Genomic DNA, 20,263 nt, shown 5'->3' with positions numbered 1-20,263 from the left:
TGCTTTTCTTAAGAGTGACTCATTTTGCCTTCTTTTTGAATAAGTTGTCATTTTCAAAGAACAGAATAATTAGAAATGAGGCAGATATGCTTCCAATATTTTTTACGTAGATATGGCCATAAACGTACTGTTTGGTCCTTGGTGATTAAAGATAACTGTCTGTCCTTGAACTAACAAAACGTGTCACTGGCTCTGTGACATGCAGTTTGTTTTTATCCTTTCAGTAAGTCAATACAGTCTCAAATGTCAAATAGCTGATGTGTATAGATGGTCCATTGTAGTCCTTTCAACCATGTAGCCTATGAAAGACATAGAGGTATTGTACAAATAGTCCGCAATATTGATTTCTCTTCCTTTCTGCTGTTGTTTCATTTTCACCCAGACAGTTTCACAATCGATTCAGTGTGATTTTGTTTCCCTCAGTGTAGGATATAAGAAGAAATCAATACTTCCTTCCAAATGCATAGGTTTTACACTTTTTGATATTTCATTGCGGATGCTCATATTTTACAATTTGTTTAACATTTTGCTATTAAGTTATGCCACTGATAATTTGTTACTAATCAATATGTTGGATTGAAGTAAGACTGACGTGTAATTGTATGCCTTTAGATTTAATCAGCTGTATTGTGGTGTAATAATCATTTGTAACAAGAGGCCCATGCCTGTTTATATACAAAAATGTGATTTACCGCAGAACCAGCAGAATATTTTGTTCAGAATTACAGTTCCTGTAAATGATTTTTTTAAAGCACTACACTTTACAAGATGAGCTGGAGCTGAACAGGACACAGATTTGTTTAATTGCAGTGGTTGTTGTGGCGTGGAAGCCTTCTTCTGACATAAGAAAGGATTAGATGTAATGAAGAGGATGCAGCTGATACACTAACAGATTGCTGAGGTCGGGATACTTCCCCTTCATCCTCAAACTTAAGTGGCGTAATCCAAAAATGGCGGGTAAAGAAAACAGATCACAAAAACAACCACAGTCCCTTCATTCAACTGAATTATTTTATCCCCAAGATTACTTTGAGAGGGATTTGCTGGGTCTTTGCCAAGTTAGTTGAACAAGTCGTACTGAGTGGAGATTTTGTCCATGTTAATCCACCAACACATTATACAATCATCTAAAGAAACTATGTGGGGGCTGCACAACAGGAAGGAAAATGCAATTATTTAGTCACATCAGCAACAAAGAAAACCTTGAGGCATGTTTCTGGGCAAATCCTGCAACTGATGGATAATAGGATGCATTAAAGTTTTTTTTAATGCAGAGACTGGTGTAAAAATGGTTTTACTTTATTTATTAATTGCTGGTGTAAACCAGAATTTGGCGATGTATTCATGACTGAGTGCCGGTCCAAGGTGTGCCATAAAACGAAAACACACATTCTCAACAGGATAATGTGAGCATCTGTACCACAGATGGGGGGTAGGCAGAGGTTATGAATCTTCTGAAGGAGGTTGTCATGACAACCACATCCTCAAAGGCTATGCCATCACACTGAACCACTATGGGGAACCCGATGCAAGCTATATTGGGTTATTAGGTCACGTCAAACCTCAATGCTCAGAAAAGCGTAATTAACTGGGTCATTGCTACATCTGGCAGGAAATCAAATTTAAAAAAGAGAAGCAATTTTAATGTAATTTGTTGAGCTGGGGGGGAGGGGGGGGGCAGGTGTGTTCAAATGTGCATTGAAGACTAACAGACTAGACAGGGGCTGCTTTTTTAATTTAACTGGAAAGACCTCAGAAGAGCAGTGGATATCATATATCCCTGTGCATCATCAGTGAAGCAGTGCCCCCACTGCCTCAGGGAAAATGATCATATATAAACATGGAACAGCATCTGAGAGCCTCTTTATGCATCAGTGCCTCATACACAGACAGAAAAACAGAAAGACAATGTGTTTTAATAATGTGTGTGTGTAAGAAGTCAGAAGAAATCCAGAAGTAAAGAGAATTTCACACTGTTAAAAGATGTAAATATGTACGGCGGGTCAACAGGTCTGTCATATGTGTATGCTCAATGTTAAGGCACTTGTGTTGTAAATTACAATGTATAGGCAAGTTGAAATAATTTCCCTGCATTTAAATGATATAAAATCCTCTGAATTATCTTTAAATATATTAAGCATTAAAGGCATTCGTTTCTCGCACAACAAAGGCAAAAAGACTGAAAGTGTTAGAATCTGATTATTGTTACAGACCTTCAGCAAGACCTAAAAAGCAAAACTTCACATTATGAAACAGCCACAGTAAAAAAAATTTGGAGATATAGTGTATAAACAACATAGATTTATATTTTACAGAGCCACTCTTCTTGCAGTTTGCATATTAGGACCAGTCTTCATATGAAATTGTGAACTCTGCGTCCTAACTCAGACAGGTTGTGAAGCATTTCATCACAGCATCCCTGTGAAGGAAAAAAGCCAAGAGATAAAATATCCAGACAAATAAAAACATGCATTTCAAACACTGAAATAAAAAAAGAAATAGACGAAGAAGGAGCGAAGGAGTGTTGCCTGAGGTCGTTCTAAAATTATCAAGAATAAATAAATCCGTTGGAGGCAAAATTCTGTCACGCGTATAGAATTAAAAGTGACAAAAAAAAAAAGCAAATTCCACCCTTTGTTACGATGATTTGGGTGTGGCTCGTCATGAATAAGTGAAAGTGTTTTGGCGGGGAAGCACCACATGTTCAGGGTGATGGGGGCTCCCCCTCTCCAGGTAGTCTGTGTTGAAGGATGATGCAATACGAGCGATTGCCATGGCAACCCCAGACCGTTGCATCCTCTGCTTCCCTTCACACTCTTGCCATCAGTGTGTTGCTATGCAGACTTCGCCTGCAGCCACAGTTGAATTTCGGCGGAGGAGGTGTGAAACCCGTCAAGGTTAAAAGGAGAATGGGGGATCATAAGCAGCCTGATGGGGGGGGGGGGTCGATGGACAGACAGGAGACTCGCTCCTTCAGGTGCTCTGGTTAGTCCCTCCAGTGTATAAACCAAAATCATTCAACATCAGACTCATATTATCCTCCCATACAGCATGTGGGTTTTTTTTAATATATATATTTATATTCACTGGAGGCTCGATGCTATTTTTGCAAAACTGCATGAATAAATGATCAGTCTCAGAGACTTCCCTCCCCACTTCTGATTAAATATCAGAGCAACAGTGGCCTTAGAGCGCTGTGAGAAGTGCACATACAGCAGGTTTTAGTACCCTGGTCTGCAGGCATGAGAGGTTATAAATAGGCAACAAGGTAAAATACATTAAAGGATCAAGTCCACTGGCCATGTGGTGTTGTGGCTAGCCAGGTATCACAGTTTCTTTGATCACAGACAGGGATGGGAAGAGCAAAGTCTAATGCTTTTTTATGTGTCATCCAGAGGGATGAAGACCTGAGATCAAAATATGCAGTTGCTCTGTAACAACGTGGCAAACAAAAGAGAGCTCAATGACGAAATCTAAATTAAATGAAAAAAATGGATTGAAGTAAGAAGCTTAAGGAGAGAGGAGGATAATGTGTTGACCAAAAATGTAAGAAATAAAATAACAAAGGACTAACAAATCAATAAGTGATCACTAGGATTCCAATGGTCAGCCACAAAACTAGTAGTTTAATTTGCATTTCTCCATAGGAATTTGGTTTTTGGAAGGCTGGCACGGGAAAAGAGGTCTTTGTCTCAGCTTTGTATTGTTGTTAGCATTTGGGTTGGGGGAGGGGGATCTCGGGCTCGTTCTAGTACGTCTCTCAGCTGTCAGAATGGATTATAGGGTCGCCCAAACACACAAGGCACTTAGTGTGGGGGCTGCATGGGGGCAGTGGCCCTCTCACCAAAATGAGACATAACCCTGCTTACAGCTGGACTGACAAAACAACATCACGCCTCATGCCCGGCTTGTGGAAAGCACTGAGGTGGTACACCATATGGGACAATGTGAGAAGTGAATACCTGAGTAAAAGGGGAGTATTTTCTTTCAAAAAAAAAACCCCTGCACCGTGGTATATTCTGAAGAAATTACAAAACCAGCTGTGAGATTTCAAGGCTATTGTGCTCTACACTGTGTATTATCTACAATAAGAACAAAGCAAGTAACCTATTAAAAAGACTGAGATTTTTTTTAATCCTTTTTTTTTTTTTTTTTGGCAGGACCACCTATTTGGATCTAGATCTAATTAAAATTTTGCATTGTGCTTCAGCCCTATAGAGCTTAACATAAGCTCATCAGCAAGTAATGTAAAAGCTACACGGGGGGAGAAATACATTTGGTAAATCTGGCTGAAAGAGCATTATTCCAAAAGAAATTCATTTAGATATAATGGATAAAGCAAATAACATCACAGGGCTGCGGAGGAGAGGAGTGTGAAACAACAAGCTACCATTTGTTTGACACTAAGAGCCTGCACTAGTCGTAGGGGGGGATTACAGCCATATGGTGGAGGCAAACAGTGTTTAGAGGAAACTAAAAAAACATCATTGAAGTGTCGCTCATCGTTTTCCCTCCAGTTTGTTGTGTGTTGCAGTACAGTGTCCTTTTTAGACAGGGCATTACCGAGATTTAAATGGCAGGTAAAATGTTTTTAACAGTAAGAGTAAGGGAAGCGGCCCAAGTTAAAAGCCTGCTTTTATACAGAGATTTAATTCAAATCATTAATCATATAATCATCGTGTCTTACCTGGCAAATGGAATGTAAGAGATGCTATACCTGAAAGAGAAAAATACAGAACATCAGGACGAGGAGACAAGACATGATACTGACTGTTCGTAACAGTGGAATCAGTATTTATTCCAAGCTAATCACGAAATCACTGCACATAAATACACATATCAAGTAATAATCATTGGACTGAAGGGTCTTTGATGCTGCTCAGTGAGGGGGGTTAACCAAATGTGGTTGTGAGTGAACTGCAATCTTTGCACTGATTGTAGACAGACTGGTAGCCCAGACACCATGAACAATAAAAACATGATAACCTGTCCAGGAAGTGATTAAAGCTGAAGTTTAGCTAGAAAAGACACTTGATTTAAGTGAAGTATGTGAGGAATCTGGTACAGCAGTTCAATTATTAACTATAGCCCAAGCCTGAGCATGACTACCATCTCAATTGACCATCAGTTAGCAGGAAAGTCTCATCTGTCCCATCTGAGCTGTAACAATTACTGTAAGTATCATTTATCACACTTTAAGTGAATGTTCTGAATGTCTCCGCTAAATAAGTAAACTAAACAAGCAAGTTATGTAAAAGTAGTCAGTACTGTTCTTTTGTTCCTAAACTTCCTACTGTCTGCCATGCTCTACACTGAGTCAGTGACAGCCAGCAGTGTTTCAGTGTGTTATGGTCACTTCACAGAATTCAGCCTGAGGACTGGACTTTGCCCACTTCTGTGCGTGGGTCAGTGGCGACGTCTTATTACAGAACCACCCTCACACAGACCGCTGAGTGCCTGCGTGGGAGTGCACTATGCCCCCAGTTTGCTACGAATGAGTCTGGGATGTGTGACTGGTGGTTGTCATGGTGATGCCTCGGAAAATGCAGGCAGACCGGAAGCGAATGTACAACATGTAGGTGCAAAAGCGGTGTAGTCATGAGGCTGACACAGTCCTGCTCAGTGATGCGCTGAAATTGTCCGTTCTCTTCCTCCTGAGCTGCTGGTGTTTGTGTTTCCACATTCGCACACTGAAACTCTTTTGTTACTGCTGAGCAAATATGCTCAAATTAATGAACATACAACTGCTGACATGCAAATACACATCACTCACAGGTCTTATTATTCACAGCTCTGTTGTAACTTAACCCCTATGTCCCTAGTCCTATATGTTCTTTTTTCTCAGGCAGCTAGTCCGAAAAGAAATGTCAGACAATAAACTAAATTGACAAACACAATTTCCTGGAGCCAAAGTGATGCTTAGTCCCATCAATAGTCCCAAACCCAAAAATACTCTACTTGCAATGTTATAAAACTTAGAAAAGCACCAAAGTCCTCACATTTTGAACCACAAGAAATAGAATGTTGGCGTTTTTCTTCATTAACAGCTTTAATAAATCAATTATCAAAATCGCTGTTGATCAATTTTCTGTAGCTACTTGATCGATTGATTAAATGGTTCAGGCCTAATGAACACAAGTGTCATGGCAAAACCACGAGCTGATTAAAGCTTTCAAGCTAGACACAGTAAAAAAACAGTAGTTTAGTAGTAGTAGTAACAATGACCCCGGTGAGAGCTGGCACTGACTTTGTCTTGTGTGTAAACACCACAGGCAGATTTACCTGTCCATTTCCACTTGCCAGGGCCACCTAAGTGAGCCAAAACAAGCAGGTTCACACTGAACCTGGCACTGCCACTTCCCCTACAGGCCAAAAATATAATGACCTACTATGATACCTGGCCTGACCCACATATCAGCATCATTACAGCACCACTGACCCAATGTGTATGTCAAGCAGATATCCCTGACAGCTCAGGCAAACTAGGGCAAATCAGTGTCATGCTTCTTACGATCATTATATGACTTTTTTAATTTACTCTTTATAGACCGAATAAATGAAGCTTGAAAAAATATGTTGCTCTGAACTGAATGGAAAAGTTCAGGTGAGGTGTCGTTGAATTTGCGCCGTGATAATGATCATGTAAATTTAACCATTTATAAATTTAGATGTGCACGTGCTGACAGCTGTAAGTCAGCTTAAAGCTCCAACAGAGTGATTATCTCAGCTCACGAACATCTGAGGCAAGCCAAAGCAGTTGGGGCAAACGCTTCTATCACGGAAAGACGGCCTCATCTGAGTAGGTGAATAAATAAATTGCCAACTGCGGTACAGCGGAGAGATGGCTCAGACTCTCAGGTCACACTTACCATGTCATTGCCAAAAACTGCAGAATACAGAAGATGATAGCCAGTCCCTTTTTATGCCACTGCAAAATACAACACATTGTTCAATATATCAAAGAGTTTAAAACACTGCACTAAAACAATAAGAGTGTAACAGGCTTGAAAACTGTGTTATATACTTACCCAAAACACTGCACAGAGTGTTAAGACAAGGCAGAGCTGGCAGAAGAAGAAAGGAACAGTTACAGTATGTTCTTGTGTTGATGTCTTTCCTTCACAGTTTTATAGATATTACACAATTCTAACCCAAAGGAAATCCCTAAATCTGTTCATAGTAAATAACAATAGTGTCAAGCTGAAACGTGTTGTATTTATCTCCTCAGTCTTTTAAGACCACAAAGTAAAAAGTATCAGGCTTTTAATGGAACCTGGCCTTCTAATCCAAAGCACATACTTCATATAAATAAAATGTTGCCTTGTGGAGGAGGAGGATTCATTAAGGAAATGGATTCCAACACTTACAGTAAAAAGCTAAACTTTCCAATATAAACTGAAAGATAATCCAGTGAAGCATAATAAGAGTAACAGTAAAATACAAAGTATTTACCAGCATCACAATGGTGGCTATCAGTCTTGTTGGTTCAAACATGCGCTTCAGCTGTTTAAGTGGTCCCATTAGGAAGCAGGTGCTTTAGAGGATCGAAAAGGAAACAGCCAAGTGGCACTTCTTAAACATCAGTAAAAATACGATGACATGTTAATACAGGAAATTAGTATTATTATTATCATCATCATGTTTTGTCTCTATATATGGTGCTAACCTCTCATCACTGTGGTATAATTTCACTGCACTTTCCAGAGATCACCTGTTAAATAGCGGAGCCAAGACTGTGTGAATATGTGTTGATTCATTTTCAGTTTCTGTAGGTGTCACTCTTTTCTTTGTGTGTCCAACCAGAAAATGCTAATAGCAAATGTTTGATAAACAGAACACATATCATCACTCTGGTCTGCTATAAGTGACACAGTGTACAAACAACACTCAGTAAATCCACCTAAACTTCATCGTTTATGTGGATTTCAGAACAGTTTACACACGTGTGCGCACACACACATGAATGGACAAACAAATCTCTTCAGAGTGACAGAACTGTCTGGCCGCCATAATCAACTTTACACTATATGCTGCAGTCAAAGGGGGGTAAATATTTCATGTCCAACACCACGATGACACATTGAAAACCTCCTACATGATGCACGTGTGACGTCAGTATATGCAACAAGACAAAGGCTTTCCCCGCTGACGAGGCACGCAGTGCTGGGCTCAGCAGAGCTGTGTGGGTAGAGGGACTCTGTGGAGCGTCACATCTGTTAGATGAGACACCAGAGTAGTCTGTGTTGACGCAGGCTCCTTCTACTGGTCTGCCGAGAGGGATGGATCTTTTTTTTTTTTTTTTTCCTCAACCACTCAATGTGACAGAGACACTAATGATATCCACACACACGATGCTACTGCTGATTACAGAGAAGGAAATAAGTCATCTATATGTGGCTGACTGGGATGGGATATGTTTTAATGTTATTTTGTCATTACAACATTTCCTATTTTTGACGTAACCTTCCGCTACTGTGGGTGGTCTCTGTGAAGTCAAAGTCACGTACAGGAGAAAAGAGCTGTAAGCTTCTTAAAATATGACAATCCCTTGTTTTGGATCGGAAACCTGGGCCATAAAAGCAGAAGGTGACCCAGTTTCTCGACGCATCTAGACCTTCTGGACATATGACACCTGAAAATAGAGACTGCACTGTCTGAAAACAAACCCCTCATCAATGGTTCACTGTCTGTCAATCAAGTCAGAGAGAGACAACATTTAGGGTTTAGACCTTGTATCTAGATTAAATCATCCATAATGCTGTAAAACCCAGTAGGCTTCTAATATCTGATGAAAATAAAAGTCTAAACTTAATTAGCCATTAAGATACGCAAAAATTAACAACAGTAAGAATAAAAGGTCTATATGTGAGTGCAACACACAGCCAGATCCTACAAATACTTGCTGAATCAATGTTGCAATACAAAAACAAGACTTTTAGACCGATTTTAGACATAAAACTTCACTTATTGTGCTCAGTTACATGTTTGGCTTTGCTTAACTTAGAATAACGTTAAAAAAAATAAAATAAATAAAAAAATTACACACCGCCTGAGTCAGGGCACTGTAATCACAGATTTGTAAGTATGGCACCTGGTCACTGACAAGGAATTAACTTTGTACACTTCTCTAAAGACGTGACATCGTTTACTCAATATACTCCCACAGAACACTTGGTAAGCAAACACCAATGTATTCTCTACTCACAGAGGAAGATGGCAAAACAAACAGTGAGGAGTCACAGACAGCTAGTCTGTTAAGTCTGCTCCCACAGATCATCGTCTCTTTATTCCTAATCATTACCTACCGGCATTCAATCAACATATAATTAAGCAGAATTAATCGCATAGTAATAATTATTGAGATCGCAATTACATAAACTTAATTAGATGCAATAATGACCCTTTGTGACTGGAGTGCCTGCTCTCTTGCATCAAAATTATGCAATCCTTATTCACAGGTAAGCCTGCCTAACCAATTTCTGTTATTCATGGAGATTAACAGCCTCTGCTTCTAAAACAACGATGCAGCTGCAGGCTAGTCATCATCAATAGACAGGTAACCTTCAAGTGTAGTGACCTCAACCTAAACCATAAACATAACCTTATGTTTAGGGTTACTTAGAGAAATGTCATCACAAAGGCAGTTTTCTGTTCATTTAAACTGTTGCAATACAAATAATTAATACTAATACTAATCTGATTAAATCATGGGGATTTGGAGATGGAGATCCTTTTAGCTATAATCCTTAAATCCTGAGCTGAACCAGTAGTCGCCATTGTTTATAATCAATATCAGAATGTCAATATCAATAAATCAGAATGAAAAAATCTCATGGTTCCTCAGGCACTGTGCTCCAAACGCAGGCCAGCAGGTGCTGAGTGCACACAGGGGAATGACGGTAAGTTACAGGCATGACTATGTGATATGTCTTCTTTATTTACGGCATAGATGCAAACCTTGGGAAAAATGTGTATCTTTGCCAAGGATGACTGGTACAGGGTGTGGCAGTCACCAAGGCAAAATAATAACAGAGTGTACTAGCCTGCTGCTCATTATTTGCTGTATTTTTTGGCAGTGCGCCACACTAGTGAGAAAACCACCACACCAAGTTAATAATCCGACGAGCCAAACCTCAGCTGGACTTACCTGGCAAGAGCTGCGACATTCCCTAGTGTGTAGAAGACAGCGAAAAGCTTGATTCCATTTGGAAGGAACAACAGTGCTGTACCCTGATAAAACACCAAAACAGTCCGTCAGCTACACACAATAATGTCACCACAGTTTAACTGAGGGGTAAAGGACAGAAGTCCTACCAAGTAGCTAAATTAATCCTGAACCTTATTAAGACCCAAAGCATACATCTTTTGTTATTTTTTATGTTAAAAAAAAAAAACAAAAACAAGGGATTTTATGGGCGGTTCTATGGTTTTACTGTGACATAAGGACATGATGAGCTCCCCCTAGTGCTAAAATACCACAAGGTTTTATTAAAGTCTTGATTGTATTAAAACTGTTTGGATCAGTGAGAGGTGAGAGAGCATCCAGATGGAAGTGTTTGAGAATGCATGAATGGAAGAGACACTAAAACATTAAGAGACTTTAGGATTATGTGTTGTTTAGTTTGCAGATGCACAGAAATCTACTGGGCCTCCACAGAGAGGTTGTGCTTCGTCAGTGTGAATTATCACTAGAAGGGGGCCTCAAAAGTTTTATCAGCAAGTGCTGCCTATAACAACACTTCCTGTCAACTTAACTTCAAGACTACAAACTGAAACTTTCAGTGACATAATGCAAGCTCTATGTGTGTGAACTAAGCACAAGTGACATGTGTCAATCACTTTAACCTGCATGTGCACAGGAAGGGGAATTTGCCTTGATGGCAGTGGCGCTGAGCCTTGTTAACAATGTGAGATTTTATAGTGGCGACAAACCAAACATGGCACGAGAAGAGCTAACTTGGAGCTTTGCTAACAGTGTTATATACGCTCTGTATTCCCGGCATTCCCAGTGTCAGAATAAAGTCAGAACACAAAAGCTGCTTTTTCAGTTTAAAAGGCAGAGATACTCACGAGTATTGAACACAGGATGCCCCCAGCAAAGCATATGATGAACCATTTCACCCTGGTACTGTAGCTGAGAGTGGAGGCATCAAGGATCTGGTGAGAACAATGGGAGGATGTCACAAGGCAAACCTAATGACCTGCACAAAGACCCACAGGCTTCCTACTCATGGTTAACCATTTTGGCTGGAGTGTAGCTGATAACACCCAGCTACAGTTTTATCTTAAAACACAAATATACACGGCACAGGTTACAAGTTACAGGCACATTACTCAGCACACTGAACTTAGGCAAATGAACCAATAAAACGAAACTGTATACTAAAATCTGCAAATAAGTGCACAAGTGCAAGCAGCGGAAACTCTGGTGTGCCAGAGTGAAACTTTTACTTTTAAACAAGGGAGAAAAAAAAAAGGTACCATAACATAACATAAAAACACAGGGTCCAAACCAGCATCTTACCTCATTTCCTTCTCATCGAGAAAGCGTGTAATAAGTATAAATAAACAAACAAACAAACACAATTTATTTAACGCTGACAGAAGCATATGGCAGCTAGCTTTAAACGGAGCGGAAATTAAAAAATAAGCATGACCATGTTAACATTCTATTTTGTTGGCTAACGCTAGCAAACTGTCAAACTTAACGTAAACTAACATTTTAGCTAACTAAGAAAATACAACCACGCCAACACTGATAGTAGGTATCTGATAGCCGGTATCTGAACAGACACGTTGAGACTCAGGCAATGAAACTACCATTTTTAAAAACATTTTTTAAAAAAGAAATAAAACTTTATCCATTGACACGACGTTAGCATTAGCAGCGTACAGTGTCACGGAGTAGCTACCTGTGCAGTGAGTCCCAGCTCTTCATTTTCCTCCTGGCCGCTTAGCACACGACGAAGCTTGTCCATCGCTAGAGGCTAGCATGCAAACTGGTTAGAAAACAGTGCCGTCCGGTTTATATATCTCTATATATTTCTGACTGTACGTTTACCATTTAACTATGTCTACAAGTTGTGAACGTCGCAATAGCGACTTTGACTTCCTGAACGATACTTCCTTTCGGTACTGCCTCTGAATCGGTTTGTCCGCGCCCACTATGGCAGTAATACTGGGGAGGTATGTCAGACACTGACCGCAGATCAGCGTACGAGGCCTATGTTGCTGCCTTTCAGTGCTGTCGGAAATTATGCCATTACGAAACAAACCGTGTACAAAAAAAGGAAAGAAAATTTGCACCCTCGTACTGAATTTATATTTTGACAGAGTTTTGGTTGTGATTGACTGCTGGTGCCTTACATTATTTAACTGAACTGGAAAATAACAGTAAATAACAACAACAAAAGCCTATTTACTTAAACAAATCAGGTTGACGCTCAATATTTTATGCCAAACATTTAAAGCTTTAACAGGAAAATGGGTATAGTCTGCATCATTGGCATCGCTCTCTAAAAGACCAGTTTCCTTGCTTGTTTTAGCCTATTACCTGTGTGACAGCTATTTTCAAATCTGTAGATCCGACAACTGTTTTCTGCTCCCTGCTTTTCTGTTGCTTTGCCGCCACCCAGTGCAGATAAGACGAGATTGCAAGATTGCCACTGTCAGTACAGGAGGATACTTAATAGCTTATCTTGTGCAGAAACTGTCTTGACTAATCCAATACATAACTTTACCATTATTAAGCAAATGCAAAAGGTACTGGGTGTCATACACAGTTATTTTAATGTATTTTTTAAACACATTAAAAAAAACTTTTTTTCATAGTTGTGAGCTGAATAATTCCTTAAAGTTCTATGGAAATTGAATAAATGTTTTTACATACCTTGTCCTTACCTGAGGTTTTCATCAATGCTGCTGATCCAAGTGCCCTGATTTTAGAAGGACAGTCTTTTAGCATGACATGTGATTTAAAATTTGGTGTGTCAAGGCTATATAATGTTGGCTTGTCTTTATCAACAACATAACTCGAGCCAAACAAGATACAGTAATGGGAGGCTTTTGACTTTGGGTCACACTGTCCTCCTGAGGGACATAGTCCTCAACTTGGCATTTAGTGTGTACGCCAGCAGAAATCTTTATTTTAATTAGCCTTAAATACACAGCACTTACTAACACAAGAGTTAGCAAACACAATCAAAAGGAAAGGGTGGCACTGAAAACACACCCAGTCACAACAAAACCCTTCCCAGGAGAGGAGGATGCTGGTTAATCTGAAAATCACAAATATTATTGTACATCATCCCTTGAAAGTTTTCCATGAATATATGCAGACATCAGCTACTGCAGACATACAATAAACTATCTGAACTAAACTAAACTAAACTGAGTTATAAATTATCAAGTTGAACCAATGCATTCACAGTAAAGAGGAGGCAGAACACAGAACAGTGAGATAATCCTCCTAAGTATGAAAGTTTAAAAAAAAATTATATATATATGTGTGTGTGTGTGTCTGTATGTGTGTATGTGTATGTGTATGTATATATGTATGTATGTATGTTTATTTATTTATATAAATAAAACTTATATATAATACATGCAACAGATAAGTAAATGTATGCTTTCTGACTTTATGGACATATTTTGGTCATGCCCACGATCTGCAACATCTGATACACCAAGACCTCGACCCCTTCACTTCCCTTTTCGGGATTCCCTCTATGCCCAGTGCATCCAAAGTCACACAACAAGTAATTGTAGTAACCACTCTGCTTGCTAGGAGGCTGTGTGTGAATGAGATTCCTGGTGTGGGTGAGAGTGGGCTGGAGTGGAGTTTCAATAGACACCAAACACTGTTGACACCACTGTCATTTGTTTATGTTATTAATTTCTGTGCAAAATCCAAAAACAGATTTGGGAAAAAAAGACACAAAAAAACCCTCAACACTAATTTTGTCATGTTTAAACTTTGTAAAGGAAACCTGCTGTAAAGGAAAATACCAGCCATATTCAACTACCAAATAACAAAAAACAGCTGTTTACAACTTCTGACTTTACCATCAGTCCTACCTGACTTTTTTTCCACATCATTGTGAATTTAACATAAAGCTCAGCCGACTCTCACACGAGCCATTTGATAAGAAGCTGAGCATCAGGTGGTTGAGATTTCCATCTGTGCCTTAACGATCTGTTGCAACAACAGCAAAAGAGAGGAAGGGCCAAATATTTAATTAAGTAGTGTGTTCGGACGTTTTCGAGACAGTAACAACAATGTGTACATCGCTGCCAGCGCTCTTGTTCCTATTTGTTTTATTCTCCTATGGATGCAAGTGCGCTTCGGGTTTCGTCTGCCCGAAGATCTGCCGCTGTTTCTCCAACACAATCAGATGCAACAATGTGACAGAAGGGTCTGCTCTGATGATGGGCCACAGAGATAAAAGACTGTAAGTAAGACTGTAATAAGAATCTAGTAAAGACTGAGAGGTGGTGCGTGTGGGATGATACATTTACAGTGGGTGAAGCTGTGAATTGTAAAGTGGTCAGTCTTGATTGGTAACTGATCAGCCGGTCTGTGTTTATAACGCAGGACACTTCACTTTTCATTTTGTTTCTTTATGGAACTAACTCCGCTGACAAATCCGTCCAGTGCGTATTTACGCACGGAGCGAGGATCTATCTGAAACTCACTCGTTTGGTCACACGTTGAAATATCTTTAAATTAAAGTTAAACGCAAAGATGCTAAACCGTGACTGTTATTTTACATTTTACTGTTATTTTATTCGAACACATTTGAAGAATGTGTTGTGATGCATTCGCTTTTGCGCAGTTACAGAGCAAAGTTATTCTGGAGTGAAAACACTCTGCCATACAACAGCCTGCTTTAACAAGCACGGACTGTACTCGTTTAATTTGTCGGAACATTGTCCACGCGCTTTAAAATGTAAAAGATTTATCAAGTCGGCCTGACATGAAGGCTCAATGAGGATGACTCAAAAGGTAGTCTGCCACCTATAAATCAAATCCTGGTGCCATTTTTTCATAGTCTAATGGTGGGGGAAATTCATTATAAGCTGTTTTATTTGAGGTATCCTGTTAACAAGTATAGTCAACAGAAATCTTATTAAACTTATATCTGTTTGGAGTTTTGACATAAAAACATGTAGGAAGCCCTAATTTAGGCTGTCTAAATGTAGTGCAAAGACATTTTGCATGCAGCTTTTCTTCCGCCAACACACTGGGGGAGGCACTCCCACAAATTCCAAATAGTGGAATATGAGACATTATTTATTTCTCTTCGTGTTCTGGTTTAGTTTCTTTTTGCTAAACCAGAAACCTGAGTGCTAGGTCTGCTACAAAAATAACTAGATTGTGCTACAATTTTCTCTAAATGGAAGTTGTTTTTCCATTATAGGAACTGATCGCTTTGTGGTTATTTTTGCTTTTCTGAACCTGCACTGCATCATGTTCTAAATGGGTTGGATACAGCTATGGTGCAGACAGAAATACATCAGATTCTGACTAATGTTTATATTACGCATCTTTATTTCTCCATTTATTAGAAGTGCCACAGCACAGCCACACTCTGTTGAGGGCCCAGCATGTGTGCAGCTTAATTAACTGTGACGGAAATGTCAGGTTGTTCTCACACAGTCAAACACACAGTGCGTCCTCTCCTCTCAGTCTATAGGGTTTCTGGTCGTCAAAGCTCACTTTTAGAGATCCCCAGACTGTCACATGCCTTGAAGGGTGGGGGGGGGGGGGGGGGGGGGGGATCTTAGTGGAGATCTTGACCTCTCCTCTGTTAAATCACAGAACCTTGAGTCTCTACTGATAAGTGTCTGTTAACACCAAGGCTAACAGCCTTATGCATGTGTGAAACTAAGACATCTCCAACACACTCACACACACACATACACAGACTTTACGAACTGTGTTCGCAGAATTTTAAGTAAATTCATTTTTTAAATGTCTTAAATTATCTACTACTACAGTGCAGATACTTACAGTAAGTTTACATTTCCATATCCTTTTTTCAGGTTTCTCTATCACTTGTCTTTGTACACTATTTCAAGCCATTCCTTTGAGGGTTTGAAAGGAGTCCAGAGGATGTATGTATCACCTTCCTTCCAGTGACTAATTCTGACTTAACCAGTCTGACATTGTCATAAACCAGTAAATATAAATGTCATAAATCCAGTTTTCAGCTTGTGCAAAATGTGAAAACTGGATGCACTGCCAATCAAAGATTAGGTTTCAGTGCACGTCCCCTTTTACAAAAATGTGCCATGTTGTTTGAAAACCCTGTCTGAACATCAAAGAGCAACCCGTCTTTTACTTTCAGTGTTGCAGTTTAAAGGTAAATGCTCTTTTTGTGAACTTAATTCCTTTGTTTTTGCTGTATACTCAGTGAGATTGCTCAGAGTGTAACCCTGGAAACCATTGAGACATTAGCATTTAATAACCTTCTCAACCTCTCTGAAATGTAAGTCTTTTCTGTGATTATATGAAATAACTAAAATAATGATTATTATAATGCAGCACTGTATTAACTGATGCTTAATATTACTTTGCAGCTCAATCCAGAACACAAGGAGTCTGATGCACATTGGCAGAGGGACATTTAACAACCTTCCCAAACTACACTACCTGTGAGAGACCTCAAATTATACAATCTGAAAAAAAAATACACACACACAAACACACATACATACAGTATACAGTATATAGTAGTATGAATCCGATAGCAGACACACTAACTTATATTGCTCATTGCTGAAACAATTAATTTATATTTGGTTTACATTAAAAGTAACGAAATACATTATTTCATTACATTACATTCATTTCCCTTTGTATCACAGGAGCATCTCAAATACTGGGATAACAGTTTTCCCAGACATTACATCTATCCATTCCCTTGAATCAGAGTTTATCTTGTAAGTACATCTGTTTCTACATCTTTGAGACATGTGACAAGTAAAAATAAAGGGCACATCACCATAAACACATCACATTGCATTACATTATGAACATGTCATGCTGTTGCAGGGATATCTGTGACAACCTGTATCTACTGGAAATACCTCAAAATGCTTTCATTGGAATGACAAAGGAGTATGTTACAATGTAAGTGAAGCAAGAAATACTTTTTAAGTGCTTCAGTCAGTTAGTCAGAAATAAATGTTAGTCACTGAGATAATAATAATTCCTCACCTTTAATCATAATAATCTTGTGGTTGCAGGAACCTGTACAACAACGGCATCAGAGAAATACATGACCACGCCTTCAATGGGACAAAGATAGATAAGCTGTATTATCCCACATTCATTTTTTTAATTTTCCCATTAAATTACTGAAATTGAGTTTCTACTTTCGCAACATTAAAGTTCGTTCCCTTACCCTTAATTCTGTTATCTAAAGAGTGTTAAAGAATAACCGAAACCTCAGAGTGATCCACAGAGATGCATTCAATGGAGCCACAGGCCCTGGAATCTTGTAAGTGATATTTGTAAACCTCTTGGGAGCCACTTAATACAGAATTTACTTGCTTATACTTATTTGGAAGAGGAAAGAAGAAGATGTTTGTCAAATTGATTGTACAAATCATAGACTAGCTTCAGGCTAGACGGGCAGAGATGGGTGATTTTGACAGTCTTTGTGTTCTAAGGCAACGCACAGTCAGCACAAATAGGCTTTTACATCACCATTCAGTTATATTCTTGTACGCGCACTCTGTTATTTCACAGGGACATATCTGCAACAGCTCTCAAAAAGTTACCACCACAAGGACTGGAGTCAGTTCTGGTGTTGTTAGCTCAGTCAGCGTATGCCTTGAAGAGTCTGCCCCCTCTGCAGGGACTGTGGAGCCTGCGAGAGGCCCATCTCACCTACAACAGTCACTGCTGTGCACTGCTGAGCTGGAACGCACACAGGTGATTATCTCAGTAAGCCCCACTTTCACTGTGGTTCAACAAACAATACTGGACTATACCATAAGCAGAATACACAAAATCTACAATATAATTACCACTATTTCACAGATGTGTTGACGTATCTGATATATTTTTGGAGTAAGTCCTTACATGATTTCTCTCCTTTTCACCAGGGACTTTCCAGTTAATCCTGCATGGACTAATGGCTCTGTATATTGTGATCAGATAGATTCATCAGCAAGGTAAAAACACTGTTTTGATTATATTGGCCTGTCTTAAACCTGCTTCCAGTGAACCTGAACTCTGTGCCTTAGTAGTTAATAAAAGGTTTTACTGGCAGGACCAAAACTGTCAATATTTGATTTGAAATCACACACTTGTATATCAGTCATGTTTTTTAAACCATGAGTCCAAAAAACAACTTTCTGCTGGAAATACAGTTTGACTTTTGATACTGTGACAGAGGCCTGTGTCGCTCGTTTTATCAACATAACGTCCTCTCATTTTTCTTCTTCTTTGAAAACAGGGTTCATCGTGTGATTGGAGGATCAGCAGATACGACTCTAGCTTTGGACATGCCATTTTTCTCAGATGTCGACCTTTTTGTAGAGGATGAAGGATTTGGAGACGTAAATTTCCACTATCCAGAACTGGACTTCTGTCAGACCCGACCAACGTTGGTTTGCACACCTGAAGCAGATGCTTTCAATCCCTGTGAGGACATTGCAGGTTTCAGTTTTCTCAGAGTGGCCATTTGGTTTATCAACATACTAGCTATCACAGGCAACCTGACAGTGCTCCTGGTCTCCTTTACCAGCCGGAAAAAGCTGATGGTACCTCGCTTCCTCATGTGCCACCTGGCTTTTGCTGACCTCTGCATTGGGATCTACCTTCTGATGATAGCGACTGTAGAACTGCGCACACATGGTTACTACAGTCAACATGCTATTGAATGGCAGACAGGGCCGGGCTGTAGCGCTGCAGGATTCCTGTCTGTGTTTGGTGGAGAGCTGTCAGTCTACACACTTTCCACCATCACCCTGGAGCGCTGGCACACCATCACCAACGCTCTGCAGATAGAGCGACGTCTGGCACTTACACAGGCGGCGAGTATAATGGCAGCTGGTTGGTTAATCTGTCTGGGGATGGGGATGCTGCCCCTGGTTGGTGTGAGCAGTTACACCAAGGTCAGCATGTGCTTACCCATGGACATAGAGACTCCACTGGCTCAAGCCTTCATCATAATTATCCTGCTCTTCAACGTGGGTGCCTTCATTGTTGTGTGCGTTTGTTACGTGCTGATCTATCTGGCTGTAAAGAACCCCGAATTCCCTGGAAGGAGTGCTGACACCAAGATCGCAAAGCGCATGGCTGTGCTCATCTTCACGGATTTTCTCTGCATGGCACCTATCTCCTTCTTTGCCATCTCTGCTGCCTTCAAAGTTCCCCTCATCACCGTTACCAACTCCAAGATTCTGCTGGTCCTCTTCTTTCCCATTAATTCCTGTGCCAATCCATTCCTTTATGCTATCTTCACCAAGGCATTCAGAAAGGACGTACTTCAGCTCATGAGCGGCATGGGCTGCTGTAAAAGCAAGGCCAGTGTTTATCGTATGAAGGCCTACTGCCCAGAAAAGGCAATCAAGAGCAACATGGGATCCTGCAATAAAGGATCCCACATGGGAGTGATGCTGGCTGCCATGCCACGGCAGAACCATCACCTGAAAGAGGCGGGAGAGCTCACCTGAGATTAACAAGGAGATACAAAAGTTTTAGACTGATAATGGGACAAAGTGACAAGTGAAAAATAATTCATGCCAGATTTGGAGGAAACTATTTGGTCATCTATCATGGTGACACTGTTGGAGATGGTCACATTAATGTTTTTTTAATTAGAAAGCCCTGAGAACTGGTAAACCTAAATGGCATGCAGCTATTACTCCCAGGCATAGTTATCCTGCTTACCATGTGTCAAAATGTGTGCTGTGGACAAAATGTTTGTTTTATTCTAAGGATGGCCAGATGTATCTAACAATATCTTTACTCGTGATTAATGTGGAAAGCTCAGTAGCCAAGATTGACCACGTGGTGGAGAAGTTGGACAGACAGCTTAACTACACTGCCTGTGTTTTTGTTTTTCTCCGAAATAGTTTTTGAGATCTTTGTTATAGAAAATAAAATAGATCACCTACCGTACAAGTCTGTGTTTCGCTTGGCTACATAAATGCGCATATTCCTTATTTTAAGAGAATATTTATAAGGTTTATTTTTTCTGTCTCAAAAAAGACTAAGAAAAAAATACACAATAAAAACATAATAATT

General features: G+C 39.8%; 2 protein-coding genes across 2 annotated transcripts; one reads left to right on the top strand and one right to left on the bottom strand.

Annotated features, from left to right (window-relative positions):
* Window positions 1–774: 774 nt before the first annotated feature.
* sft2d1 (SFT2 domain containing 1) lies at window positions 775–12,152 on the bottom strand. The gene is made up of 8 exons (XM_041050069.1): window positions 11,913–12,152; window positions 11,071–11,157; window positions 10,148–10,230; window positions 7,453–7,534; window positions 7,029–7,064; window positions 6,870–6,928; window positions 4,688–4,717; window positions 775–2,419 (listed from the first exon to the last, which is right to left on the bottom strand). Exons 1-8 carry the CDS (start codon window positions 11,976–11,978, stop codon window positions 2,380–2,382), a joined length of 483 nt encoding a protein of 160 aa, XP_040906003.1. The 5' UTR covers window positions 11,979–12,152; the 3' UTR covers window positions 775–2,379.
* A 2,125-nt stretch (window positions 12,153–14,277) lies between these two features.
* On the top strand, window positions 14,278–20,261 carry lhcgr (luteinizing hormone/choriogonadotropin receptor). The gene is made up of 11 exons (XM_041049343.1): window positions 14,278–14,450; window positions 16,045–16,116; window positions 16,416–16,490; window positions 16,582–16,656; window positions 16,870–16,944; window positions 17,057–17,134; window positions 17,251–17,319; window positions 17,430–17,504; window positions 17,756–17,941; window positions 18,115–18,183; window positions 18,468–20,261. The coding sequence occupies exons 1-11, from the start codon at window positions 14,278–14,280 to the stop codon at window positions 19,687–19,689; spliced, it is 2,169 nt and encodes a 722-aa protein (XP_040905277.1). The 3' UTR covers window positions 19,690–20,261.
* Window positions 20,262–20,263: the final 2 nt, after the last annotated feature.

The sequence above is a fragment of the Toxotes jaculatrix genome, chromosome 11, assembly GCF_017976425.1.
Source record: "Toxotes jaculatrix isolate fToxJac2 chromosome 11, fToxJac2.pri, whole genome shotgun sequence".
Classification (NCBI taxonomy): Eukaryota; Metazoa; Chordata; class Actinopteri; family Toxotidae; genus Toxotes; species Toxotes jaculatrix.
The sequence above is the reverse complement of the archived record's forward strand: the minus strand, read 5'-3'. Positions and strand labels throughout refer to the sequence as shown.

Coding starts and splice junctions, on each gene's coding strand:
- sft2d1 (XM_041050069.1), bottom strand. CDS start 11,978: ATGGACAAGCTTCGTCGTGTGCTAAGCGGCCAGGAGGAAAATGAAGAG. Junction 7,535..10,147: donor AATGTCGCAGCTCTTGCCAG/GTAAGTCCAGCT, acceptor GATCCTCTAAAG/CACCTGCTTCCTAATGGGAC. Junction 6,929..7,028: donor CACTCTGTGCAGTGTTTTGG/GTAAGTATATAA, acceptor TGTATTTTGCAG/TGGCATAAAAAGGGACTGGC.
- lhcgr (XM_041049343.1), top strand. CDS start 14,278: ATGTGTACATCGCTGCCAGCGCTCTTGTTCCTATTTGTTTTATTCTCC. Junction 16,491..16,581: donor CTTCTCAACCTCTCTGAAAT/GTAAGTCTTTTC, acceptor ATTACTTTGCAG/CTCAATCCAGAACACAAGGA. Junction 17,135..17,250: donor ACAAAGGAGTATGTTACAAT/GTAAGTGAAGCA, acceptor TTGTGGTTGCAG/GAACCTGTACAACAACGGCA.